Below are 26,920 nucleotides of genomic sequence, written 5' to 3'. Positions count from 1 at the left end.
GTGCAGAGAATTGATGGCTACACAAAGCGTAGCACCACTTTATCTTTGTTTTTGACGTAACTCATCGTATTCATAATAAAGGTTTTGTGTTACATCGCGTAAATATAAATGCGTCGTTAACCCACCACCACCTGACAGCCAATTCGTAAAGTTTGTTACATCAACAAAACGTGCCAATCAGCTATTTTAACAATATGGTTTTCCTCTTTTTCTGCAACAAAACTGAAATATTTTTACGAGGAATCATGTCTGCATTAACCATAATACTTGTGGTCAGAATGCAAACAAAAAAACACACTCTGATCATTTTTGCATTGTCCTTGAAACTGATTGGTCCACACCAGAGACAGCTTTCTTTATTTTTTTTGCATTCTGACCACAAGCATTGTGGTTAATGCAGTCATGATTCCTCGTAAAAATATTTCAGTTTTGTTGCTGTAAAAAAGGGTAAAAACCTATTCTTATATTTTGGTACCGGCAAAGGAAGTCCCATGAATCAGCTATTACTTCAGCACATGGGTTGATGGTGAGTCAACCCAAAACATTTACATTGCATGCAGTACGACGTTTCACTGTGATTACAACCAGCTTCATCAGATTTTCCCGGATTGTGAAGAAGTCTTCCTGGTTCCGGTCTTAAATAGAGCAAGATTGCCCACGTGTCACATTTAAGAGATTCATCTCCTTCAAACTCTTAGAATGAATATTTAGGTACAGCTGTAATGAGTCCGAGATTCTGAGCATGACGTGTGATGTTGCACCACCTGGTGGAGTTCACTGATATTGAAGGGACATCAGAAGCCGCAATGCAACATCAGAATGCAAGAATGAACGGCTCAGTGACAGCACAGCAAATATAAATGAATGTTACGGCCAATTTGAATATGCATAGAGAAAAATAATGGTTTGAATATGAACAGATGCACGATTGTACTTGCATTATCAAGGGTCAGGTTATGGCAATGCAGGGGCCCTGGGCTTCAAGAGCCGAATGGCTCACAGGGCTATACCTAATACATGAACTTGAACTTGAAGCTCAAGAGACCCGATCTAGGAGTGGGTGTGTCAAGAAGCGCCGTGGAGACGTCCATCTCTAACAAAGCGACGTCTCTATCGTCTTAGGAGTAACGTAGCTACAGCTCCGTGAACAGTCGGCCCCGATGTCTTCCACCTCGTAGACGTTGTCCCGGGCAAGCGCCCAGACCGCGGCCTCGCCCTGCTCACAAAGCCTCTCGGCCCACCCTCAACTGGACAGCGCCCTCCACCCCCAGTGCGTCACGTGACGCCAATCGTCACGACGCGCCGAGTTAATTAATTATATAGACACTCCCCTATGGCCACGCGTTCTTAACGCCCTCCATGTGGACACTTTAACTTTCTCTTTGCAGTCCCCTACAACTCTAGAGTGTTGTCATGGGAATTAAAATAACAGTTTTAGAGTCTTTATTTTTGTACCTCCGTCGCCTTTATTTTTGTTTACCGATCATGTAAAACTTAAACCTTCATATTATTGACTTACAGCTTTCGTGACTGCAGGAATTGATATTCTTTTTGTCTTCCTCCTGATGACGATCGCTTGTGTTGTGATCGAAACGTCGTGGTTTTTGTAAATTTTATTTGTATTAATTTGAACCTATCTACGTGACTTTACCGAAAGACCTAAAGAATATTTCATATTATTGTGCTAAATAGAATTAAACGTAATGCAGTCGGGTTCATGGATGATTCAGCACTCAGCAAAATCACTCGACTCACTCGCTCACGGGCGGTCAGTCACCTCCGTTTCACTCTTCTGGCGCTATCACTTTGGTGACTGTTCCCACGAACTAACACTCATTGACCCCTTCACTCGGTCTTCCACACTGCCCGTGTGGTCCACACCGTGTCCAGCCACCACACAACGCTTCTCTGTCTGATTCTTTCCCTGGCATTGCTCAATGTGTAAGTTCCCCATGCAGTTTGTCTCTCTTTCCATCTCCGTACGACCAACCTCATTTCAATAAGCGTCTTAACTTTGACTCATTACACGGTCGTGAGTGCCGTCTCTGGGTCCGTTTTTTGCCAGTATCAAGATGATGAAAAAAAATAATCGTCTCGACTCTTCCCGTCAAGAATACAGGAGGCGTTAGGATGTTCAAACACCAAATAGACTCCCTATCACAAGGTCGATGCCTTGTGATTTGAGGAGGCCGTCTCCGGCGTTGGCCGAATCAGCGCTATTGTGAGCGCTCTTCACTGCTGCCTGCTTGTGTAGAGAAGCTCATCGGAGACGTCCATCTTCAGGGGAGTTGAGACTCCAACAGTCAACCCCGATGGTGTCCACCAAGTTGAGACTCCAACAGTTAACCCCGATGGTGTCCACCAAGTTGAGACTCCAACAGTCGACCCCGATGGTGTCCACCAAGTTGAGTCTCCAACAGTCGACCCCGATGGTGTCCACCAAGTTGAGACTCCAACAGTCGACCCCGATGGTGTCCACCAAGTTGAGTCTCCAACAGTCGACCCCGATGGTGTCCACCAAGTTGAGACTCCAGCAGTCAACCCCGATGGTGTCCACCAAGTTGAGTCTCCAACAGTCGACCCCGATGGTGTCCAAATCATTTGGTTATTTCGGTAGAGTCACGTAGATAGAAAAAAATAAGAAAAATAAAAACCACCCCCCCTGTTGCCAACGAAACATCGTGGTTTTTATTATTATTTTCTATCCACGTGACTTTACCGAAAGAACCGAATAATTTGAATTCCTTTAGTCACGAAAGTTTTAAGTCGAAAGTGTCCACCAAGTTGTCTCCAACAGCCCCCCCCCCCCCCCACTAAACCATAAGACGCGTGTGCTCAGTGCCTTCTGTCCACCTCTTTGTCAACCATCTGAACCCCCCACCACCCCTACACTTGTAATGGCCTCTACCAGTTGCGTTTTTATTGAACTCAAAGTCCATTGAGTCGAGCCGCACCCTCCTCGTCCTCCTCATCAGTCACGGGGAAAACCCCGACGCGAGCCTCAAGGGGAGTCCATCGCCTCTCGCTCACATCCACCCATCCGTGTGGACAACTGCTGGGCCATGTCTCAATTACGCCTGCTCACCACACTCCTAACCTTCACACTCGTGCTGGTAAGCTGCGTGTGTGCGTGTGTCTGTGTACCTGTGTACCTGCGTGCGTGTGTACCTGCGTGCGTGGGTCTGTGTACGTGTGTACTTGCGTGTCTGTGTGTACGTGTGTGTCTGTGTGTACGTCTTTGTGGGTCTCTGTGTGTCTGTGTGTACGTGTGTGTGTGTGTCTGTGTACGTGTGTGTACGTGTGTGTCTGTGTACGTGTATGTCTGTGTGTGTCTGTGTGTGTGTCTCCGTGTCTGTGTGTGTGAGTGGTAGTGTAGCGGTTAGCGCGCTGCACTGCGAACCTGGCGACCTGAGTCCGATTCCCACTCACGGCCAATACCACCAGTGACAATTATCTGAACCGGTTCTGGGCCTCCCCTAGGTCGACTCAGCCTCAAATGGAGTACCTGGTGCGGTGTGTAGTAAACATCGCTAGCACTGGGGAGACAAAGGCTTCCGGGCGTGGTGCTGGCCACCCACCCACCCACCCCCTCGTATGCCGTGCCGTCCTTCATCGGCTGTGCTGGGGATCTTTGTCTTCACACGTAGCGAGGAGCCAAGAGGAGGTGCACGAGAGGCTGGCTCATTGTGTCACCTGAGGACCCCATGGACTTCCTCCACTTCCTCATTTGATGTCCCCCCCCCCGCCTGCCCGACGATATCCCGGGGGTTTTGGGCAGGGAAACCAGGCAAGGCAGGCTTGGACCGCGGCGAGCCACGAGGAGGCCTCAACATCGGGTCAATGTTTGGCATCGAAACCAGCGGGGGGGGGGGGGGGGCACACTACAGTATAAACTACACTCTCTACACTACACACTATACTATACACACCACACCACAATATACCTGTCAACCCCTTATCAGCGCCTACATTATTATCGACTGTATTGGTCAACCCGTGCCACTAATAAATCTCAAACGTTCATCCTACAAAGACCCATCTAAACACAAACAAATTAGACGAAACATTTGTCCCGCATTGAAACGGTCCGACCCAACATGGAACTCGGAACTCGAGATCCCTGCACAAGCACGCGGGCTAACCCGTACCAGTGCCGGATGATCCCAGTAGCAAAAGTAGCTACAAATACGACGGGGCCCGCACTTTCAATGGCCCCGCGCTAAATGCTTTCAAGCTATCAAGTCCGGTTCAGTGGACTCTGCACTTGCTCTATTACTATAGTACTCTACCGCTCTTCAACTTTTATGAACGACTGGGTGTTTAAGGTGAACAATTTGTCATATTATTTGACTGTATAGCAAATGAAAAAATATTTTTTTTACTATGCAAGATAAAAATGAACGTGTTTTAATATTTTTTATTTTAATTTAGGGCCCCGTTATAACATCGTACGCTGCAGGCCCCCCGTACTAGCTTCATCCGGCACCGAACCGTACGCGTCGACAGCTCTGAGATCTGCCCGTGGCAGATTTTATAGCGAGCGAGGTGGCATCACGCGTGAGATGGCGTCTTGGAGCGGTGGGGGCGGGGCCGGGGGAGGGCAAGCGCATGGAGTTGCCTCACGGTCCAAAGACGTCACGTGTGCAATTACATCACGGGGCAGTGTGCACGTGGCCTCAGTTCTTTTTCCGATTATAAAAGCCCAGCGTTGCGTTTGTCCGTCAACTAAAATCATAAGAGAGCCTTTCAGAAGGCCCAAATACAAAAAAAGTTAATGGTGTAGCGGTTACCGCAAATATGCGTTTCATGCAGTGTGTAAAAACATCGCCACTGGGGAGACAAAGGCGGCCGGGCGTGGTGCTGGCCACCCACCCCCTAGTGTGCCTTGCCGGCATTCATTAGCTGCTCGTCACTAACGGCACTTGCCCCAACAGTCTGCTAAGGCCCTACGGGGGATCTTTGTATTTGTTGTGTTGGCGCGTTCCAATCGGACGCACCCGTTAAGCTCAGTTACAGCGCGAGAACTGGCAATGGAAGATTGCTCGAGAAAGGAGTACTGTATTAACCTCACACAGTACTTGTGGTGAAATACAAACATGCTCTGATAATAATGCATGGCATTGTCTTGGAAACCGATTGGCCTAAACGAGAGATAGAGTCAAATTTCGATTTAAAGCTTTCGTGACTGCAGGGATTCATCTTCTTGGTTCTTTCGGTAAAGTCACGTAGAAGGGAAATAATAAAAATAAAAATAAAACATAATAAAATACAAATTGTATTTTAATAAAATACAAATTGTATTTTATTATGTTTATTTTTATTAAAGTATTTTATTACGTTTTATTTTTATTTTATTATCTTCCTTCTACGTGACTTTACCGAAAGAACCAAGAAGAGAGATACAGTCGCCTTCTTTATGGCCTAGTCTCACTCCCAGTGTTGTGGACCAGCAGAATCATATATCGTTTTCATGTATGCATTGCCTGTAATCGTAATGATAAACTTGCATTGTCTTTGAAACTGATTGGCCTACGCCAGAGCGACAGCAGCCTTCTTCATGGCCGAGTCTCTGTACCAGTGTCAGACCAGAGAACGCCAAAAGGCGACCAGTACAAGGACAATGCCATATATTATTATCAGCGCATGCTTGTTTACATGTTCATCACAAGTACTGTGCGTGGTTCATGCAGTACTTGATCCCTTTTATTATTTTATTATTTCCCTTCTACGTGACTTTACCGAAAGAACCAAGAAAATTATTTATTAAAGATGATATAATTATAGGAGAGCGGTGGTGCAGTGGTTAGCACACTGCGCTATATAACCCCGGCCCTTAAGAGTTAAATTCCCGCTCACAGCCACCAACACCAGTGACGGTTATCTGAACCGGTCCTGGGCCTCACGTAGATCGACTCAGCTTCAAATGAGTACCTTGTACGGTGTGTAGTAAACATCGTCACTAGGGAAACAAAGGCGGCCGGACGTGGTGCTGGCCACCCACCCCCTCGTGTGCCAGTGCCGGCCTTCATAGGTGCTGCTCGCTAACAGCACTTTCCCCAACAGTCTGTTCAGGCTACACGGGGGTTTTTTGTCTTTGTTTCGTGGAGACGCTCGAGGGTCATGTGACCAGGTCTCTGATCCAGACAATCAATTCCACATTTGTGCTCGCTTCCATTAATAGTGCTGCTTGGCTGCACATAATGTCCATAATATTGAGTACAAGTGAGTTAACGTGGTGCACGTGTGGCAGTATAAGTGAGATAACGTTGTGCATGTGTACAGATTGCTCCAGTCTCTACAGAGGACAATCAAGAGGATTGCCCCCAAGGAAGTTACAGAACCGAAACCAACATCTGCTGCTATCTGTGCCCTGCAGGTACCGTGACAAAGCGACGTGGATTATTCATCCAATTGAGATTGGATGTTTGGTGAAAATAGAATCTTTGAATTCAAGTGAGATTCAAGTCAACCAAATAGCACACCGAGTGTCATAATGGCCGTGTCAAGGACACCGAGTCAGCACCGTTGAGTCATCGGATGATGGTTTGAGGGAAATCGCCAATTTACCAAATAAAACCACTGGTTTAAATTCGGTTAAAAAAAAATATCCAAAGTGAATGAGCCCAACCCTCATACGATACAATATACGTTGTAAAGCACCTTTGGACTAAGGCACTGCTTTATACCAATCTATACAAGGAATGCAGATAAGATATTTATTGCTACAATATTACCCTCACAACTGTCTTACCTTTCACTTGTAAACTCAATTCCATTCATATCGAACGCGGCTAAAAACATCTGCTACCAGTCCACTTTGCTACCACTCTGAGTTATACTGCCATTGGCCTTTGTTATGCAACGGATATACAGGGACGCCTCTACTTACCAACATTTGACTTACGAACTTTCAGAGATACAAACAAACCCGTCCATATGTCCAGTTGCCTGTTGGACCGAGAGTCGTAAGTTCAACCGCCGCGCAATAGATGGCAGTCACAGCATCTACTTCTACAGAACGTGAAGAACCAATGGCATCTATGTCTACAGGAGATTATACAACTTTTAAAGCTATTGCCCGTGTTGAGTGTACATGCCGTACAACACGTTTGGAATCGACAGGAGTAAAGTTGGACTGAGGAACAAATCGACTTACGAACAGACATCTGGAACCTAACTCGCTCATAAGTAGAGGCGTCCCTTGTACTCTATAAACATCAATGATGTTTGTTTGTTTAACTCAACAGGGACGCACAAGAGCCACGAATGCACAACGCATGGACAGTTCCCAGTCTGCCTGTCGTGCATAGATAAATCAACGTTCACAGACTCCGCAAATAACCTCACAAGCTGCCAAGCATGCAAAATCTGCGACAAAAGTAAGAGATACCAACCGAACTGAGTGGTGGAGGTGCCAGTGTGGGAGCTGTGGCACAATGTTTGGTCGCACTGTGCTACGAACCCGGCAGAGACCCGAGTTCGATTCTCATTCACGTCCAACAAGTGCCAAATATTTTAACTGGGCCTGGGCCTCCCCTAGGTCGACTCGGCCGCAAAAAAGTACTTGATGCGGTGTGTGAAAACATCGCCACTGGGGAGACAAAGGCGGCCGGGCGTGGTGCTGGCCACCCACCCCGTAGTGTGCGGTGCCGGCCTTCATTGGGTGCTCGTCACTAACGGCACTTGCCCCAACAGTCTGCTAAGGCCCTACGGGGATCTTTGTATTTGTTGTGTTGGCGCGTTCCAATCGGACGCATCCGTTAAGCTCAGTTACAGCGCGAGAGCTCGCAATGGAAGATTGCTCGAGAAACGAGTTGTCTTACCTTACGTAGATTTACATACATTGGCACCTTAATCCTTAGGCCAACCTTTATCGTCACCACATTATGAACGCATCTACCTCCTATGAGCAGTGCGTTCCAGTGAGGACTCGCCGCATTTGACATGGGGAGTAAATTGGCGAACGCGGACAGACTTAGTGTGGCGGTGGTGGATCACAAGGACTGGAGTTTGGGAAACCCTCGAATGCTGTATGAACAATTTTTTAGGCCCACTGAGCTATGTAGCTCTTTTTCAGAAGCGACCTGGTCATCATGAATGATAGCCCAACGAAGTGGCTTATCATCATCATCGTGGAAATTGACTCTAAAATGCATATCGATTCTAAATGTAGGAGGAACTAGAGGACCTGGGGAAAGAAATCGACGTGACCACGGGGAAAAGAGACACGCAAACTCCGAATATGCAGGTGTCAGGGTCAGGATCGAACCCACAACCTCCTATTTACCAGGCGAGGTACTGTAGTTAACATCTTGACACCACGGCACCCACATTAAGGATCAGATTCTTTATTTATCCAGGAGGAATCCGATGAGCTGTGAAGCTCTTTGTCACAGATGTCCAATAGGGGCTGGGGGGGGGTTAGTGAGTAACAAATAAACACAACGATAGGAGTGCTAAATAGAGAAAATGCAAGCCACTATTAATAAAGAATAAGTAAAAAAAATCCTAACTACATAAATTCCTGCCGATTTGTCAACACTAAATGCAACCTTTGTGCAAAGAAGCAAAACTACAACAGCAGTCCCAGCCCACACCAAAACAACAACAACAACAAGTCCATGCTTTGGTGCTTCTCCTCAGGTACCTTAACATTCAAACTTGATTTGACGCTTTCCTGACTGCAGGACAGGAAAGGACAGGAAAGCGCAGGAATTACTCTTTGGTTCTTTTGGTAAAGTCAAGTAGAAATAAAAGAAATAAAATAGTCAGACCATTAAGTGAAATACTTAATGTAATATTGTTTTCCTTGCCAACCCTTGAGAACTGGCCTGTACCCAGGTCACCAAGACAACAACGCACAGTCCCTCAGTGGTAGTCGGTGTATCGTCGCGTTTTCGTTTAGCCATATTTGTTTGTTGTAATACAGTTAGACTGATAACTTTAATCTAAATTGTCTTATGGTTAAATTTCGATTTAAAGCTTTCGTGACTGCAGGGATTCATCTTCTTGTTTTTTTCGGTAAAGTCGCGTAGAAGGGAAATAATAAAATAATAAAAATAAAACATAATCAAATTAAATTCTCACGACGTTTCGGCCACAACACAAGCAGCCATCCTCAGGTGAAGAACAGGGCTGTCAAAAAGATTCGGACGCTGTCTTTCCGACAGCCCTGTTCTTCACCTGAGGACGGCTGCTTGCGTTGTGGCCGAAACGTCGTGAGAATTGTATTTTATTATATTTAATTTTTATTATTTTATTATTTGCCTTCAACGTGACTTTACCTAAAAAAAACAAGAAGATGTATTATGGTTGTTATTGTTTGACTTGCATCCCACTGGGATTTTTGCACACAGCGTTGATATACGGTGCTTTTTCTGGAAGACTTTGCTGTTTTTTCCTGGATTTTTCTGTCGCGTGTAGTCACTTTAAGATGTTTCTTGCTCATGTTTTTGTTTGTTGCGGTTGCACCCTATTCAAGAGCCGCATGGCTCACAGGGCTATACCTAATAAATGAACTGGACTGAAATGAAATGAACTGTGTGATCTGGTTACGCGATGTTCTTGCAGGCGAACTCTTTGAACGCCAGTGCAGCACGATTAGCGACACGGTGTGCACGTGCATCAAAGGACTACACAGACCGAGTCCGTCCCAGGCCTGCGAGGACATTGAAGGTAAGATGAGTTAAATAATTATAGAACGGTGTCTTGGTGTGTGTGTCAGTGGGGAGCGATAGTGTAGTGGTTAGCGCGCTGCGCTATGAACCCGACGATCCGGGTTCGATTCCCGCTCACGGCCAACACCATTGACGATTATCTGAACCGGTCCTGGGCCTCCCCTAGGTCGACTCAGCCTCAAATGAGTACCTGGTGCGGTGTGTAAACATCGCCACTGGGGAGACAAAGGCGGTAGGGCGTGGTGCTGGCCACCCACCCCCTCGTGTACTGTTCCGGCCTTCATAGGTGCTCGCTAACAGCACTTGCCCCTACAGTCTGTCAAGGCTACACGGGGGACCTTTGTGTGTGTGGGGAGCTGTGATGCAGCGGTTAGCATGCCGCGCTACGAACCCGGCAGAGACCCGAGTTCTATTCCTGGCCCACGGCCACCAACACCATTGACGATTATGTGAACTGGTCCTGCCCCCCCCCCCCCAGGTGGACTCAGCCTCAACTAAGTTCCATGGTGTGGTGTGTCGTAAAATAAACCAGTACTGGGGAGAAAGGCGGTCGGGCAGGAGCGGTGCTGGCGATCATGCCTGCCTTCAGGAGGTGCTCGCTAACAGCGAGGTGGATCTTTGTCTTTTATACCAAGTGTGCGTGTTCGTGCTGTAGGCTCCAAGGGTTGGATTTGGGCCGTCGTGCCCGTCGTGATGGTGACTGTGGCTGGATTCGTTGGCCTCATATTTTGGATGAAGAAACTGCAAGGGAAAAGATCTCGTCTACGTGAGTCCCGTCCGTACAGGCAGACAAGGCGGTCTCGCCTAGGGCACCCCCAGTTAAGTGGGGCGCCAAATTCTAGTAAAAAATACAAAGCTGTCATTATTTCAATTCTCGTGTGCTTACAGAGGCAATATTAATTATAATTAATTTCTCAACATTGCTTAGACGTTGTTGGTTGGATAGACAAATGAACAAACTGATAAAAAAAAGCTTTCAAAAAAATGAATGGAAAAGAGGGGCAAAATGTTTCCCAGGTTACCAAAAACCCCTCAGCCTAGATCTGCCCTTGGGGTTTGGGCGGTGGTGGGCACCGATTGTGCTGTTTGCTCAGGGCCCTGCCACTTGCTGGCAGCTCGTCCAGGGGCTGCCCCTGCGCCACAACGTGTGGAACTCTTGCGGCTGCATTCGCATGAGCTGCTCTTGGCTGCCACACACCCTGGCGTCTCCAGTGATTTGTTTGAGCCACTTCTCACGGGGTGGGATGACCACGAGGACGGCTCCATTCCATTGAGGGGGGGGGGGAGCGGAGGAGTCGGGTCCCGCAGTTTCACTTTGCAAACGTCAACCACCAACTGAAATTTTCTGCGTGAGTTTGCGCATCAAGACGGGGCGACTGTGTCCACAGAGTGACGGCACAGCCGTCTCCTTCCTCGAACGAAGCTCTCAATCGCTAGGACACCGGTCTCAGACGCCCCAGCGGTGACATTTCCGACGAAGTCGAACCACCGGATGCCAAGAAGGGCGTCTTTGGCAATCGTGGAAGGACTGACAGTCGATCCAAATCAACTTAAAGCAATGTCCAGGCCCCTCCACGCCATACAACAACAAAACTGGCCAGACACATCACTGGTAGATTAATGAGGCTGGTTGTAATCAACGGCGAAACGTCACGGTACTCGAATTGTAAACGTTGTGGGTTTACTTTCCAAAAACACACGAGCAGTGTGCTTAAATAATAACTAATCGGCATGTTTTGTTTACGTGACACACCTTACTAATTGGCTGTGGCGGACATTGGTGGTTTAACGACATTCAAATTTACACAATCCAACTTCATTACGTGATATGTGATAAAAAGCTTAATAGCTCATCGGATTCCTCCTCCGGCAGTGTAAATCAATATTCTGATTCTGTTTTTATTCCCAAGTCAAGGACACCGAAGTTGAGATGCAACTGCTGCATGGCGACGACCACTCCATGCCAACCCCAGTGGAACCACAGGTGACCACTCCTACCGCAACACCACGGCACCACAGGCCACACGATTGCCACTCTGAGCAACGATGCTCCGAGTGAGCGAATAGCAGCAAATCCCGCCAATACATTACGAATAACAACATTTGTAGACATGTTTATATAATTTATGGATTATTATTGTTGATCAAAATCTGAATCTGTATTGAGACTGGAGGAGAAGGAATCCGATGAGCTATGAAGCTCTTTTGTACAGATGTCTGGTAAGGGCCACAGGGTCAGCGAGTGACAGCGAACAAAATGGGACCTTTTTGCCAGTATCAAAGTTTGTTGTTCACCTTTTAGTGTTCTCTGGTCTAACACTGGTGAGACTAAGCCATGGAGAAGGCCGTCTCTGATGTAGGCCAAACAGTTTCAAATACAATGCATCATATTACGAGAGCATGTTTTGCTTGCCTGTTCACCACATGCACTGTGTGTGGTTAATGCAGACTTGATTCCTTGCAAAAGGTTTCGATTTGGTGTTTGAACATCTTCACACGACTTTTTGTTTTATTGCCAGAAAGAGGTCAAACCTATTTCTTATATTTTTCAAACAAACACAAACAAACAATAGGAGCGCAAAATAGAGAAAGGGTAAAACAAGTCACTAAAAGTAAACAAATAATAAAGTTCACAAGTATAAATTGCACAAGTTCAGTGAACCCTCAGTTTAACGGAATAATATGGGAGGGTGGGGGAAGGGGTGTTTGTAGAATCCGATTGTTATTGGCCAAATCGCGTAGCACTAAATCACACCCGACCACACGCAAACTACTTACTTACAGTTCAGTAAATGATCATTATAAAATATTCTAAGGCTTCATGAAAAAAAATGAACACAGTAGTAATAATGATGATACTAGTGCAATAATAACTTTGCATACACGATTAGAGCAGAGGGTTACATGTGGAGGCTCCTCAGGGCAGATGTGTTGGGGGACGTGAGCACGTCGCTGACAGCAGAGCCTCGCAGCTCTCCCATTGGAGGACGAGCTGCTGACCCCATGACGCACACTAGGAAAGGCCTTACAAGCGACATGATTGGAGGAGAAAAGAGCGAGAAGAGAGAGGCGGGGGGGGAAGAGCGGCAGATGCGGGCAGAGAGGGCATAGCGATGGCTGTGTAGAGGTGTTACAGGAGGGCGAACAAACACACCTGGGGTGGTTATGCCCGCACGCGGAAGGATGCTTACATCCAGGTCTGCACCGTTTAGCCTGGGGGGTTAAAACGGCGCTGTGATCCCCCACGGCCCCACCCCTCGGTGGGGGAGTTGCTATATAAGGCGGTGAGCCGGTGGGCTCGGGGTTCAGTGTTTAGCTTAAACCAGCGAAGAAAGAAGACCGGCTAGATAGGCCCTGGGACTCCCCTGGATCGCCGTTCTTCTAAGGACCGACCAGGGCAAGCCAGTGGCGTGGCCCCGAGAGCCCAGAGCCGATGCTCTTATAAGAGCCGGTCTGGGGACTCAGTGTGCCGTAATCCCAGCTTGACCAGAGCTGGGTCAGCTAGCCTCCCCTAGCCCTGTAGTGGAGGACCTGGGAGTAGGCTAGCCGAGATAGAGATTGTGGGATCTCCCTGGTAGGCGGGTGAAGGGGCTGATACCCCTTCGAGTGTTGTATATCTCGGCCTGTATATACAACTGAAGTTCAATAAATAAGTGTGCCTCCGAATACGTCGTCCAAGCCTCCTTGAACCTACTACAGCTGTGTAGGCGGACGCTGGATAGAGAAATAGAGAGGGTTAATATTTACCCGCCTCCCTCGTGGATTTCATTACACATGTTAAAGCCTTTGTAGTCTAACATCATATCAACCTGTTCTGTTGAAACCGTCCAAGCGTGAAACGATCAATGTTCACCTTGTGAAGTTATATATACGATATTGTATTGTCAAATATTTTTAAAGACAAAGTTCTGTAAATGTATTGTTACACCGTCATTCTCCACTTTTATTTCACCTGTGATTTTCTTTTGGGGGGGGCAAAGTCTATCGTTGGTCGTTGTGCAAGCGTGGGGCAAGGCAGCAATACACCAGCGACAGCAATTTAACAGCAACAACAGCGACACACCAGCAACAGCAACACGAGCATCAACGGTCGCAGACCCCACCAAGAAAGCCGTGCTTGAGATGGCCACAGTTGGGATCTGTACTCACAAAATCTCTGCACGTTCCACGGGACATGTTGAGTGTTTAGTTTACTCCCTCTGTAATTTTCCACCACTGCTGACCAACTTGGCCGCAGATAAAGCTGAACGAACCCAGCTTAAATCTTATCTCATACAGCGCTATATAGCGCCTTAAAATTGTACGCAAGATGATAGTGGGTTGAAAACTAAAATTAGTGGGCTTGTTCTTAAAAGTGGTGGTGGGTGTAGTTATGGTAACAGGAGGACAGGTGGGAATGTCAAGGAAGGGTTGGGGTAGTGATAGGGGTTGGGGTAGCCTGGTCGTGGCTGGGCGGTGGGGGCAGGGAGTAGCAGTAGCTGCAGGATTCTGGGCTCGTGTAGAAGAGATGGGGGTTGTTCTGAGGGAGGAATTCAAGCTGCAGGTTTTTGTTGATGGCGAAGATGATTGTTCTGCGTGATGCAGTGGGTTTCTGTGAAGGGGAGCGAGAAGGGAACAGGAATTAGACTGGGCACAGGGTGGCCAGGGAGGCACAGAAAGGGACGGTGGAGACTGAGAGCGAAGAGGACGGGATGGGGCAGAGCAGTAAGAGATGAGAGAAGCAATATTCTGTTGGGCAAGACCACGGAATCAATGTCTGTGTCCATATCTACTGTAATCAGCCCAAGACAGAAGGCAGCGGGCTGATTCCACCACAGGCGGGAGTTGAACTCACGGATATGTGCTTGAAAGTTCCATTGCAGAGTCCACGTCCTAACAGTGGCCGTGTCGCAGGTGGAGGTTGTCGTTGTGAGAGATGCCGTGGAGATGATCCAAGAGAAGATGGCCTCGAGTGGAGGTGCCGTGTGGACGTGGCTGAGTGACAGCCGCTTAGAGCTGCTGGGGAGTGGAGGTGGTGGGGTCGGGCCGCACCTCTTGCTCGACCTCTTCCTGCGGGAGCTCATCGACGAGGTCGAGTACTGGAAGGCACGCGGCCTCCCTGATGCGTCGCGACGGGCACACTACGTCATCGGCCTCGTGGTAGACAGAGGAGAGGAGGCCTGCGGGAAGTTCAGGGACATTTACAAGGACTTCAGTAGCAGGAAGAGAACATTTCTAGACATGCAGAGACAGGCTGGTAAGTACACAAATGACTCGTACATTGCAGCATTACCTGTATTACTGTAACGTGATATTATAATGTAAAAGCACGAATGATTATGTTTCACTGGGCCTTGTTCTGAAATCCATCCCAGTACCTCTTGCGACCCACCAATACTTCACGACCCATAGTTTTGGAACCACTCAGTAACAGCGTTATTATTATTTTCATTGTTACAGAAATCTGCTCACCAACATTCGACCCGAACACAGCAAACAAGATGCTCCTCCTGTCCACGGACCTCAAGACAGTGACGAGAGCAACTCATGCTCATCCGTACCCAGATCACGGGGATAGGTTTGTGAGTCACCCCCAGGTGCTGTGCTCTGAGAAATGCATCTCCGGGCGCCACTACTGGGAGCTGCACGTGGGCTGTGCAGAGCAATACATGGTCGGTGTCGTTAGTACGAATGTGTCCAGAAGTGGTGGGGAAGGTGATCTGGGACACAGCGCTGCTTCCTGGTGCGTGTGGAGACGTGACGCTGAGCTCGTGGCTGCTCACGATGGAGAAGTCACCGTGCTGAACCCGCCAGTGCCTCCCCAGCGAATCGGGCTTCACCTGGACTGTGACCATTCGAAGCTCACGTTTGTTTGTGCCGAGACCATGACGCCTCTGCACACTTTTACACATATGTGGGAACGCCATTTTATGTCTACAAAGAAGTGTCGTTTTTATCCTGTCGTGTGTCTGCACAGCGGTTCGATCACCATAGGTATGGTAATTTTTCTCAACGGTAACGTCCACGTGTGTACAATAACGCAACACAGCCATTCGCATCATTGTGGAGAATATCAGTAACAACATTAATGAGCAGACAGCATGCATCCTTCACATGTCTGTCCCTCTACATAAATAACAAAGTGCTTTGTAATCATCCTATGAGCGACAACGCCTTTCGGTATTGCATAATTTCAGGAGCATTGATTCCACACAAACTCTGGACTGGTTTCGACATGCAGTGTCTCATCAGCAGTCTGGCTCGCTAGAACCAGTGCTGGTGAACTGCCAGATATTTATAGACGATGACCCTCTGATGAGTAAGTGGTGCATTCCCAGAAGTGATGCACTCCTAGATACACGTGCAGGATGCATATCGTCTGCTAGTTTATCTTGCTATGCACACAACAGTAACTGCTATTGGGCTTTCCCGCTCTCCGTCAGGTGCAGCATCACAGTTCTCTTGAACATCACCATAAATAGAGCGATTCAGAGCTTGATGTCATCGTGGGATTCTGCATATTTCATAACTACCAGATGTAAACTTTGGTCGGACCAAGCTCAGTCTCAATCATGTTCAAATTTTTCTCTGTAATTTTATGGTCATTGAAAAGGTGCAAAATCAAAAAGTTGGTATTGCACTGTGTGTATGTATATATACTTAAAAGCCATTATCCGATAGCAAACTTACTTCTGGTTATTTGGTCAAACAATATTTAGAAAGTTTACAGGCTGCCCAATGTTTACACTTATATGCTCAGTCCGAGGGGAAGTCCATGACAGAGATAAATCAATGGTATAAAACATTTACGTGAACATTAAAACATCAGCAAATGCTTCAAAATAGACTCTATCACACCTAAATATACCCTCATGGTTATATTTCTGAATAATTATTGGATAATTCTGGTGATTTCGCAGTGAAAGATGACTGTCGGTCAGAAGCTATTAAAAACACCTATTAAAACATTCCCCAGTGAAATAAGTACCAGATTTAATCCATAGCGTGATTATGATTCTGACATTCCCAGAACTGTAGGGTTAGTCTCGAAATACATAAACGATGAGAAACATGAAAAATAACAACATCATTTACCCCTTTTTAGCAATAAAACAGATGTTAAGACGTTCAAACACCAAATAGTAACCTTTTAAGGAATCAAGTCTGCATTAACCACACGTACCTGTGGTGCACATACAAACATGATTTAATAATATGTGGCATTGTCTTTGAAACTGATTGACCTACACCAGCGACAACCTTCTTCATGGCCTAGTCTCACCAGTGTCAGACCAGAAAACGCCAAAAGACTAACAGTATCATTGCCAAAAAGAGAATGATTAGAAAGTTGAAGGTATTGCATCAGAGAATCATCCCTTCCACTATAATGAATCATGAATGCCCACAAACACGCTCAGGCAGAGTTTAAGGCACCAATTCTCATCCACGCGTTTTGTTCTCTCACTCCGCAGCCCAACCCCTCAGTGGTGGCGTCTCCACTCTTGAGAAGAGTCCAAAACCCGCGTCTGGGTCTACGGCAGAGGGCTCTCAGATGGCACTGCTGCTGTCTAGGAGACCCTATCTCTTACTGCATGAGATGTTGATGCAGGGCCACATCAAGGAGCACGTCTACTGGAAGGCGTACATGGAAAAAGACTCCAGAAAGTGTGAAAAGTTCATCCGCGAGGAAGTTAAACGTGTAAAGAAGGACGGGGAGCTCAAGGTAGTGATGGAAGCCACTAGAAGCAATGAAAGAGACTTCCTCGCCATGTTACAATCGTCAGGTAAGAGACAAACCACTTCAATACCAGCACACCTCATGCTTGCACGCTTCAGTTTATAGTCATCACAAGTGTTATTGTTGTAACATAATTTGTCAATGTCAGTGTACAAGATGTACATTGGGAAGCTTGTCAGGAGAGTGAGACGTCAAGGTGGGCATGAAGTCTCAATCATCTGTGGCTCTGACAACGGTTAACTCTGTCATTGCTGTTGCTGTAAACGATGGCGTTTACGACCTCCGATAAGCACTCTTGGCTACGTACGGTGAGGAAGAAGTTCAACACGCATGCAAACATATCGTTCTTCTTTGTTTTCAGAAAGGTGCTCTCCCACCGTGAATCCCAATTCCGTGAACTCCGACCTCCGCCTCTCCGTCGACCTCAGGACGGTGACTCTGTCCTCCGAGCACCACTCTTACCCCCACCACCCCGAGCGCTTTGAGAACTCTGCTCAGGCGCTGTGCCGCGAGGGCTTCTCCAGCGGCGCGCACTACTGGGAGGTGGACGTGGGCGGCGCGGAGCAGTTCAGAGTGGGCGTCGCGTGCGCCACTCTGCCGCGCGGAGGGAGCGCGGAGGCGCGGCTCCTGGGCGCGGGCGCGGACTCCTGGTGCCTGTGGAGACGCGAGGGCGGCTACGCGGCGAGCCACCGCGGCCGCCACACCGCACTGGCGGCCGTGCGCCCTCCTCCCAGGAAGATCGGCGTTCATCTGCATTTGGAAGAGGGGCTCCTCTCGTTCTACTGCGCCGACACCAGGAGGCGGCTGCACTCATTCAATGCCACCGCCTTCCCAGGCCCTCTCTACCCCGCCCTGTGCGTGCACAAGGGGACGGTCACCATACTTCGCCTGAGTCTACGGTTTGAGGAGGGTGAAGGAGCGACCGGTGAGGTGGGGAAGAGGAATGATGAGGAGAGAGCAGAAGAGAATGGTCGTCAAAGTAAGGCTGGAGTAGCGAGTGATGTGGGAGAGGGTGGAGGAGAGAAGAGTCATTGGGTTGATGGAGGAGAGAAGAGTGAGGTGGGCGATAGTGGGGCAGGGAAGAGTGATGGGTGGGAGAGCGGGAGAGTGAACCCTGATCCTGAGGCGCAGGATGGAGGAGCAGTGGTAAATGCTGCAGGGGAGAGCGGCGATGCGACAAAGGAAGATGTGGAGACTTTTACAGACAACGTGAAAAGTAAAGTTACAAAGAAGAACCTTGTTGGAAAATTCTTGAGTAAGACAGGAAGAAAGAGTGATGAGCATAGCACTAAGGCAATGAAGAGTGAGGTTGGAGAGGATGGGAGAGTGAAGGAGAGTGAAGGAGAGAAGCGTGATGTGAGTCAGCGCGATGCAAAGAAGAGCGGAGTCGTAGAAATCGAAGTGGAGGGTGGAGGAGCAGTAGAAATCACTGACGGGGAGAGTGGCGATGCGAAGAAGGGAGCGGCGGCGACTTTAAAAGACAACGTGAAAAGTAAAGATAAGAAGAACCTTGTTGGGAAAGTTTTGAGCAAGGCAGGAATAAAGAGCGGTGTGCGTAGCGGTGAGGCAGTGGAGGCTGAGGTGGCGCAGGGTGCGAGAGTGAAGGAGCGTGGAGGAGAGGAGAGCGGAGGAGAGAAGAGTATCGTGGTGAAGAGTGAAGAAGGGAAATTCGACGGGTGCAAGAGTGAAGGAGAGACGAGCGATGTGAGTAAGAGTGGAGTTGTAAAGAACGAGGTGGGAGGTGAAGGAGCAGTACAAAGCACCGCTGGGGAGAGTGGGGACACGGTGAAGGGAGCCGAGGGTTCTGTAAAACACATCATGAAGGAATAACGCAGAACCTTGTTGGGAAAGTTTTGAGTAAGGCAGGAACAAAGAGCGGTGTGCGTAGCAGTGAGGGAGTGGAGAGTGAGGTGGGGCAGGATGGGAGAGCGAAGGAGAGTGATGTGGAGGAGAGTGGAAGAGTGATGGAGGAGAGAATGTCGATGGCTACGACTGTCTGTTGAAATGACGACAGTTGTCTCGGAATCTTGGCACGAGTTTACGTCATCCTTTGTGTTTTACATTCGACCCTTGATTATCCGCGTGTGGGGTTTATCCAATCTGCGGATCAACCGCGCACCTGAGATTGACATGAATTAATAACTCATGGATATCCCCTTAAGCTCACGTTAATAGCCTAAAACAGTTACACCTCGTTATTCTTGGAAATGTTTATTACAAGTCACATGGTGCTTAAACCGAACAAATGTGCGCCGGTTAAGCCAAAATCACGTGGTCGCCCCGACAGTACAGTAGTTTGCATATCTTTATAAACTAGGGGCGGAGTTTGATTGGAGTGGCTCTGCTGCTGTCCAATTAGTGGGCGGAATCTTCTTCTCGAGAGTAGGAAAGTCATCACTGAGCGCGTGCATCAAATCGGTCGATTGTTAGTTTTAGGCCATTGTTTGTGTTTTATTTGTATGGACTTTTGTAATTAAACAAGATCAATACATTGACTATGAATTTTAGTTTTGTGTATTCACAAACTATGTTTTGGGTGAGATCACGCAAGTATAAATGTGTCGATTCGTGACTGCAGGAATCCATACTTGTTGGTTTTTTCGGTAAAGTCACGTAGGTAGAAAAACAACAGATCATGACGTTTCGATCGCAACACAAGCAATCGTCATCAGGTGGGACAACCTACTTCAGCAGATTTTTCTTGCTGTGGTTGTCCCACCTGATGATGATTGCTTGTGTTGCGATCGAAACGTCGTGATCTGTTATTTTGCTACCTCCGTGACTTTACCGAAAGAACTAGAGTATAAATGTTCGTTAAACCCGCCACCACCCGACGCAGCCAATTAGAAAGGTTTGTCACGTAAAGAGAATATGCGTCATCTGGTCCAACCCATGTGAGACTAGGCTCTAAGGAAAGCTGTCTCGGGTGTGGACCAATCAACTTCAAGGACAGTGCATATATTACCGGAGTTGTGTTTTTTGTTTGCATTATGGCTGCAGGTATTGTGGTCTATGCAAACATGACTCCTTGTGAAAAAGGTGTCAGTTTTGTTGCCAGATAGAAGGGTTAAAAACAATTATCATTTGTGAGCTCCTCACACAATCCAGCCTGCAGGTTAAACCCAGGATGGATCGTAGGCAGGGCCAGCCTGAATCTATCTAACCCGCGAAGATGTTCCAACCAATACCAATACCCGCCATTCGCCACTAAGTGATGGTGACGTCACCACGGCGCCTGTGCCAGGCCAGGTGTATTTTGAGGCCACGTGAAGTGTCGAAGGCTCGCTGATAGGTCTTAAGACAGACCCAGGTGCCATGGGTTGACCGACTGAGATGATCAGTAGATGCACCACCAGCTGTACCCCCTACTGTGCCAACGTGTTGTATTTTAGCTCCCCGGCGCTGTGCTCATTGTTGTGAGCGTCACTCCTATGCCCTCCGTTGTTGCTGGAGGCTGACAACCACACAACCACTACCACCACGACCACCACCACCACTACACGGGGGAAGAGACGCAGCATCCTTTATTACGTCGGTACCGCCTCAACTGCGCAACCCCTGGATCCTCACGTGCGTACGGCTTGGGATAAAACGCCCCTCCCGTGGGGGCAAGCCTTTTCCCACTGCGAGGGGTAGCGTTCTTCAAACTCACCGCAATCAGCAAATCCCCAAACTCCACGGCGTTGCGGGGAGAAGTCGGAGGTGGTTTGGTTCCCGGTTCGCAATACGACACTCACCCACCCCTCCTGCTGTTTTAAGCTACCCTGCATCAACCCAACACGTTAAACGGGAGAGTATTTTGAACGTAAAATACGATTCTCGTTACCTAGTGACGAATATAACGTGTACGGTAAATGTATAGAATGAACAAAAAATTACATAGTGTATGGTTACTGTACTTAATGGGACCTCCTTTGCCAGTACAAAAACATGAGAATAGTTTTCCCCTTTTTTCTGGCAACAAAACTTAAACATTTTGCAAGGAATCATGTCTGCATTAACCACAAAACTTGTGGACAGAATGCAAACAAAAAACACACTGATAATATCTGTAGCATTGTATTTGAAACTGATTGGTCCACACCAGAGACAGCTTTCTTTCGAGCCTAGTCTCAAACGGTGTTAGACCAGAGAACGCCAAATGGCCTACTGTTTACCGTACTGTTTCCTGTAAAGTTACCGTGCTGTTTTCTCTACAATTACTGTCAAGTTACTGCACTGTCCACTGCAGGAAGAGAAATGGCGTGCGACTGAACCTCGCTGCCTCCTCATTGGAGGCTGGGAACGCCACGTGGCCTGGAACCCGCGATAGGAGACGAGGCAGCAGTCAAGACGGGAAGACGAGAGGCAAATCCCTTTGCCGTATAATGAATCCGCGTGTGGGCCTGCGAAATTAACATAATTTATCACCGACTCAGATTCAATGCGGCACCGTCACAGCGCTCGCAGGTGGCGGGAGAGCCTTAGTGGCGCAAACCTCCATCGTTGTCTGCGGTGCAGCCCGCCACGTTTTTGTGCGAAACTAACGTCGGTGGACGGTCGCCTCCAGAGAGAGAGAGTGTCGAGTTGTTTACTCAAGGAGGATACCCAGCCACAGCAACAACGTCAACAACAACATCAGCTGCTACATCCGCCTTTGTGACGTCACCACGGTAATGTCGCCTGGCTCCGTGCAATTTGAGGCCATCACGTGAAGCGCGCAAGGCTCGCTGCTGGCACGGGGGTCACGGGACAGACCCTGCAGGTGCCATGGGTTGACTGGCCGAGATGGATGGCAGCTGCACCATCCGTGCCCCCCTACGGTACCAGGCTAGGTGCATGAGGTCACGGGACAGACCCTGCAGGTGCCATGGGTGGATTGACTGGCAGATGCACTACCAGCTGTGCACCCAAATGCACCAAATCGCTGCCCAATCGTCGGGGCGATCCTCGGAACCACACGCGTCACACACCCCGTGATGCATGCCCGCCCTAACCCCCCCCCCCCCACTGACCCCCCTCCACCCTCTAATCCCCCCTCCACACTCCACCCGCCCGATATTTCTGGAACTTTTCTGAAAATTCACCCAACTCCTCCTACTCCGACTCCTCCTTTACCACCAAATCTCTCTCCGCCAGTCATCAGCCAATCCCAGCACGACCCTTACTCCCCTATAAACCACCACCCCACCCCCCACTCTCCCACCCCACCCCCCACTCTCCCACCACCCCCCCACTCTCTGCATCGTCCGTCAGTCGCTGTCCTCCCCTTCTCCCTCGTCTCCGCCCCGCTCCGCCGGGCCCCGCAGGCTGCACACGGTGATGCAGCTGCACCCGTGGAACCCGCTGAGCCTCAGGGCCGGGTGCAGGGGCTGCGTGAACCCGCCGGGCACCAGGAACGTGTGCAGCGGCACGGCGGGCCGCTCCGCGTCGTAGAACGACAGCTCCCCGGCCTCGTGGTCCAGGTAGACGCCCAGCCGGCGCAGCGGAGCCTGCTGGCCGCCGCTGCCGTCGCGCCGACTGCTGCCAACCGTCCCGGCCACGCCCCCGGTTCTGGCTCCTCCCCCGGCTCCGGCTCCTCCCCCTCGGCCGCCCATCGCCAGCTCCGCGCGCCGCTCGGCATGCACGGCCGTGTAGCTGGAGCCGGCGCGGCGCGCGCACCACGAGACCGCGTTGCGGCCCAGGCCGCAGGCATTGGCGCTGCCCTTGCGTGCGATGCTGCCGTAAGCGGCGCCCACGCGCCAGTAGGCGGCGCGGCTCACGTCCAGCTCCCAGTAGTGGCGGCCCGGGCCGTAAGCCTGCGTGGCGAGGACCTGGGGGGTGGGTGGTAGGGAGGGTGGAGGGTGGGTGGGGTGCCGGCGGTGTCGAGATCGTCCTCTGTGGAGGAGGAGGAGGCTCGTTTTCAGTTTCATTGATTAGGTATAACCCTGTGAGCCATGCGGCTCTTGACTCGGGTTCAACCGCAACAAAAACATGAACAAGAAACATCTTAAAGTGACTACAAGTCGGAGGCAGTCGCCCTTCAGCAACAATGGAGGGCGGAGGAGCGACGCTCACAACAATGAGCGGAGCGACGGGCAGATAAAACACAGAAAGTTGGCACAGTAGGGGGCACAGCTGGTGGTGCATCTACCCGTCATCTCAGTCAGCCAATCCATGTCACCTGCTGGGTCTGTCCCGAGACCTCCTGCACCTAGCCTGGCACGGTGTTGCCCACCTGCTCCCAGTAGTCAAAGCGTCCTGAGTTGTCGGCGCAGCGCTGCTTGCGCTCCCCGCACGCCGCGCTGCGCAGATCGGCCGAGAGCAGCAGCCTGGGATGGGCCGTGGAGGGGTCCAGCGTGGGGGAGCGGGCGTCTGGTGGGGGGAGGGGGGGTGAGGGGGGGGGCAAAGACAGCACGGGGAGGGATGAAATAGTCACTCCCCCCCCACACACTCACTCCCGCACCCGCTCACCCGCTCACCCGCACACCCGCACACCCACTCACCCGCCCACCCGCTCACCCACCCACCCACTCACCCACTCACCAGAACACCCGCCCATCCGCACACCCACTCACCCGCCCACCCACTCACCCGCTCACCCGCCTATCCGCTCACCCGCCCACCCGAACACCCGCCCACCCGAACACCCGCTCACCCGCCCACCCACCCACCCACCCACCCACTCAACCCACCCACCCCCCCACCTCCACACCCACCCCCCACCCACACTCATGGAAGGGGGGCGCGTTGGCGCCCGCCGGCACGGAGATGGAGCCGAAGCTGCGGAGTCGCTCGTCCACCGCCTCCTCCAGCAGCGCCACCTTCTCAGCGCTGAGCTCACGGGACAGCGGCGGACGCTCCGTGGGGGCTCAGCCCACAACCTGGAGGGGGGGTTGGGCACAGGGAGGTGGAGGGAGGGCACGGGGAGGTGGGGGGAGGGCACGGGGAGGTGGGGGTGGGTAGGGGGTGGGTATGGGTGGGTAAGTAGGGGTGGGTAGTGGTAAATAGGGGTGGGTAGGGGTGGGTGTGGGTAGGCGTGAGTAGGGGTGGGTAGGGGTGGTGGGTAGGGGGTGGGTATGGGTGGGTAGGGGTAGGGTAGGGTTGGGTGGGTAGGGGTAAGTAGGGGTGGGTAAGGGTGGGTGTGGGTAGGGGTGAGTAGAGGTGGGTGTGGGTGAGTAGGGGTGGGTTGGGGGTGAGTAGGGGTGGGTGTGGGTAGGGGTGGATATGGGTGGGTAGGGGTGAGTAGGGGTGGGTAGGGGTGGGTAGGGGTGAGTAGGGGTGGGTGTGGGTAGGGGTGGGTAGGGGTGGGTGTGGGTAGGGGTAGGTAGGGGTGGGTAGGGATGGGTGGGTAGGGGTGGGTGCACGACAGAAGAACTCTGGACCGGTTTCGACACCCAGTGTCTCATCAGCAGCAGCAGCAGTCAGCCTCAACATCAAGGCACGCTGCACACACTACACACACTACACATGTGTAGTGACATAGAATAAGTAACGTAACAGCATAGCGCTGGCTGCTGGCGAGGAAGGGGATCTGTGGCTTGCAGCAGCCCTGACGTCAGCAGGCCACGTGATACACCAGAAGGGATAATCTGGGGGAAAGGTCACAGAACTGGCTGGTAGGTTCTAGAGAGGGGCGTGGTCGGAGTGGAGCATCCGGCCACGCCCCTGGGAGCATAAAAGGAGGCCCTGAGCGAGAGCTCGGGGCTGTCGTTTAGAGTGAGACCCCCATCGTGCTTTTGAAGATCGTCGCCATCGTCGCTGTCGTCTCGTCGCCACCGTTGCTGTCGTCTTCACTCGATATTGCGATGCTAGACGGTGGTTGGCTGTCTCGGTTCAGCGCCGTCAGTGTCAGACGGCTCGTGTTGTGTATAGGCTCGCGACCCACGTAGAGTTGTGTAGAGAAGAGTGACAGAAGAGTGTGCACCAGCGTAGGCTGTGTCTTGTGCAAAGGGTGCTCGGTTAAATAAAATAATAAAATATAACAAATCAAGACGTTTCGATCGCAACACAAGTGGTCGTCATCAGGCAAAGGAATTAACCTCTAAAGTCAAACTGTTTATGCAGGTTTGTGGATGGGCGTAGCCCAAGGGTATCAACAACACCAGAAGCACGAGTGATGCACGAGTGCCAATGCAGCAACAATGCCAATGCAGAAACAATGCCAATGTAGCAGCAACATTGGCATTGTTGCTTCATCCGCCCGTGCTTCTGGTGTTGTTGACACACTTGGGCTACGCCCATCCCCAAACCTTTATAAACAGTTTGCCTTTAGAGGCCGACTCCTTTGCCTGATGACGACCGTTTGTGTTGCGATCGAAACGTCGTGATTTGTTTTATTTCTACCCACGTGACTTTACCAAAAGTACCAAAGAGTATGGATTCCTGCAGTCACGAAAGCTTCAAATCAAGATTAAATAAATCAAGTGGCACCTTAGCGTCTTCGAGGAAGGCACTACACATGTACACATGCGACGCACGCTACACACCCTACACATTGCACATGTACACCCCACACACCCGGCACATCCTACACACTACACACATACACACACTACACCCCCCCTGTACTCACTACACACTACACAAACTACAACCTACACACACGACAGACCCTACACACCCCCCCCCCCCCGTAACTCACTTGTCGAAATTCGGCTTGCGTATCTGTCGACAGAAGAGAGAACAAACAGGGTGAGAGTGGTCATGAAATGCACTACTATACACTACTCACTACACTATACACTACACTATACACGACTACACACTATACTACACTATACACTACACTATACACTACTATACACTACACTATACACTACTATACACTACACTATACACTACTATACACTACTATACACTACACTATACACTACACTACTATACATTACACTATACACTACGCTACTATACACTACACTACTATACACTACTACACACTACTACACACTACACTACACACTACACCCCCCCCCACCACCCCCACCTTGAGGAAGGGGAGCATCCCGTCCGCGTCCCCCACGCGCAGCAGCTCCCCCAGCCTCCCGTGGGCGTCCCTCAGGGGCCGCAGTGTGGCGCCCCGCAGCGCCTGCAGCTCGCGCTCGGCCCCCCGCAGCTCCCGCTGCAGCTCCTCGCCCAGCAGCGCCAGCACCGCCGCCTCCTCGGCACGCGCCAGGCGGCGCAGCTCCGCGTACTTGTCCCGGACGCGCTCGCGCACGCGCTCCGCAGACTCCTTGCGGTGGTGGTGGGTGAGGTGGATTGGTGGGTGGGGTGGATTGGTGGTAGGTGCAGGGTAGTGGGGTGGGGTGGGTGGGGTGGGGTGGAGTGGGTGGGGTGGATGGGGTGGGTGGGGGGTGGTGGGGTGGGGGTGGTGGGAGGTGGTGGAGGAGGAAATGGAGGGGGGTGGGTGGGGTGCCAGAAGTGGGGGGAGATGGAGGAGGAGGTGGAAGAGGTGGAGGAGGTGGAGGAGGTGCAGGTGGAAGTGGAGGAGATGGAGGAGGACGTGGAGGTGGAAGAGGTGGAGGAGTAGGATGAGGTGTAGGAGGAGGTGAAGGATGAGGTGTAGGAT

At 50.4% G+C, this 26,920-nt stretch overlaps 2 protein-coding genes across 3 annotated transcripts in view; one reads left to right on the top strand and one right to left on the bottom strand.

Annotated features, from left to right (window-relative positions):
- The first annotated feature begins 2,980 nt into the window (after positions 1-2,980).
- Positions 2,981-19,890, top strand: LOC133359644 (uncharacterized). 2 transcript variants are annotated; one of them, XM_061578115.1, is made up of 10 exons: positions 2,981-3,113; positions 6,283-6,376; positions 7,248-7,379; positions 9,571-9,675; positions 10,333-10,443; positions 11,588-11,661; positions 14,571-14,913; positions 15,117-15,650; positions 17,129-17,440; positions 17,756-19,890. In XM_061578115.1, exons 1-10 carry the CDS (start codon positions 3,063-3,065, stop codon positions 19,222-19,224), a joined length of 3,225 nt encoding a protein of 1,074 aa, XP_061434099.1. In that variant the 5' UTR covers positions 2,981-3,062; the 3' UTR covers positions 19,225-19,890. The 2 variants fall into 2 exon arrangements, with proteins under 2 accessions (XP_061434099.1, XP_061434100.1); XM_061578116.1 differs by lacking the exons at positions 2,981-3,113; positions 6,283-6,376; positions 7,248-7,379 and having other exon boundaries at positions 9,652-9,675; positions 11,593-11,661.
- Positions 19,891-22,621: 2,731 nt separating this feature from the next.
- The window catches only part of LOC133359476 (uncharacterized), a 124,931-nt gene continuing 120,632 nt past the window's right edge, over positions 22,622-26,920 (bottom strand). Inside the window, exons 19-24 of the mRNA XM_061577893.1 lie at positions 26,339-26,584; positions 25,997-26,019; positions 25,090-25,178; positions 24,083-24,223; positions 23,591-23,727; positions 22,622-23,186 (exon numbers count right to left, since the gene is read on the bottom strand). Coding sequence (XP_061433877.1) covers positions 22,626-23,186; positions 23,591-23,727; positions 24,083-24,223; positions 25,090-25,178; positions 25,997-26,019; positions 26,339-26,584 — 1,197 coding nt within the window. The 3' untranslated portion in view covers positions 22,622-22,625. The remainder of the gene's footprint in view (positions 23,187-23,590; positions 23,728-24,082; positions 24,224-25,089; positions 25,179-25,996; positions 26,020-26,338; positions 26,585-26,920) is intronic.

Source organism: Lethenteron reissneri, chromosome 65 (genome assembly GCF_015708825.2).
Source record: "Lethenteron reissneri isolate LAM-NWPU_2019-01 chromosome 65, ASM1570882v1, whole genome shotgun sequence".
Taxonomy (NCBI): Eukaryota; Metazoa; Chordata; class Hyperoartia; order Petromyzontiformes; family Petromyzontidae; genus Lethenteron; species Lethenteron reissneri.
Note: the sequence above shows the minus strand (reverse complement) of the source record. Positions and strands in the feature narration are given on the sequence as shown.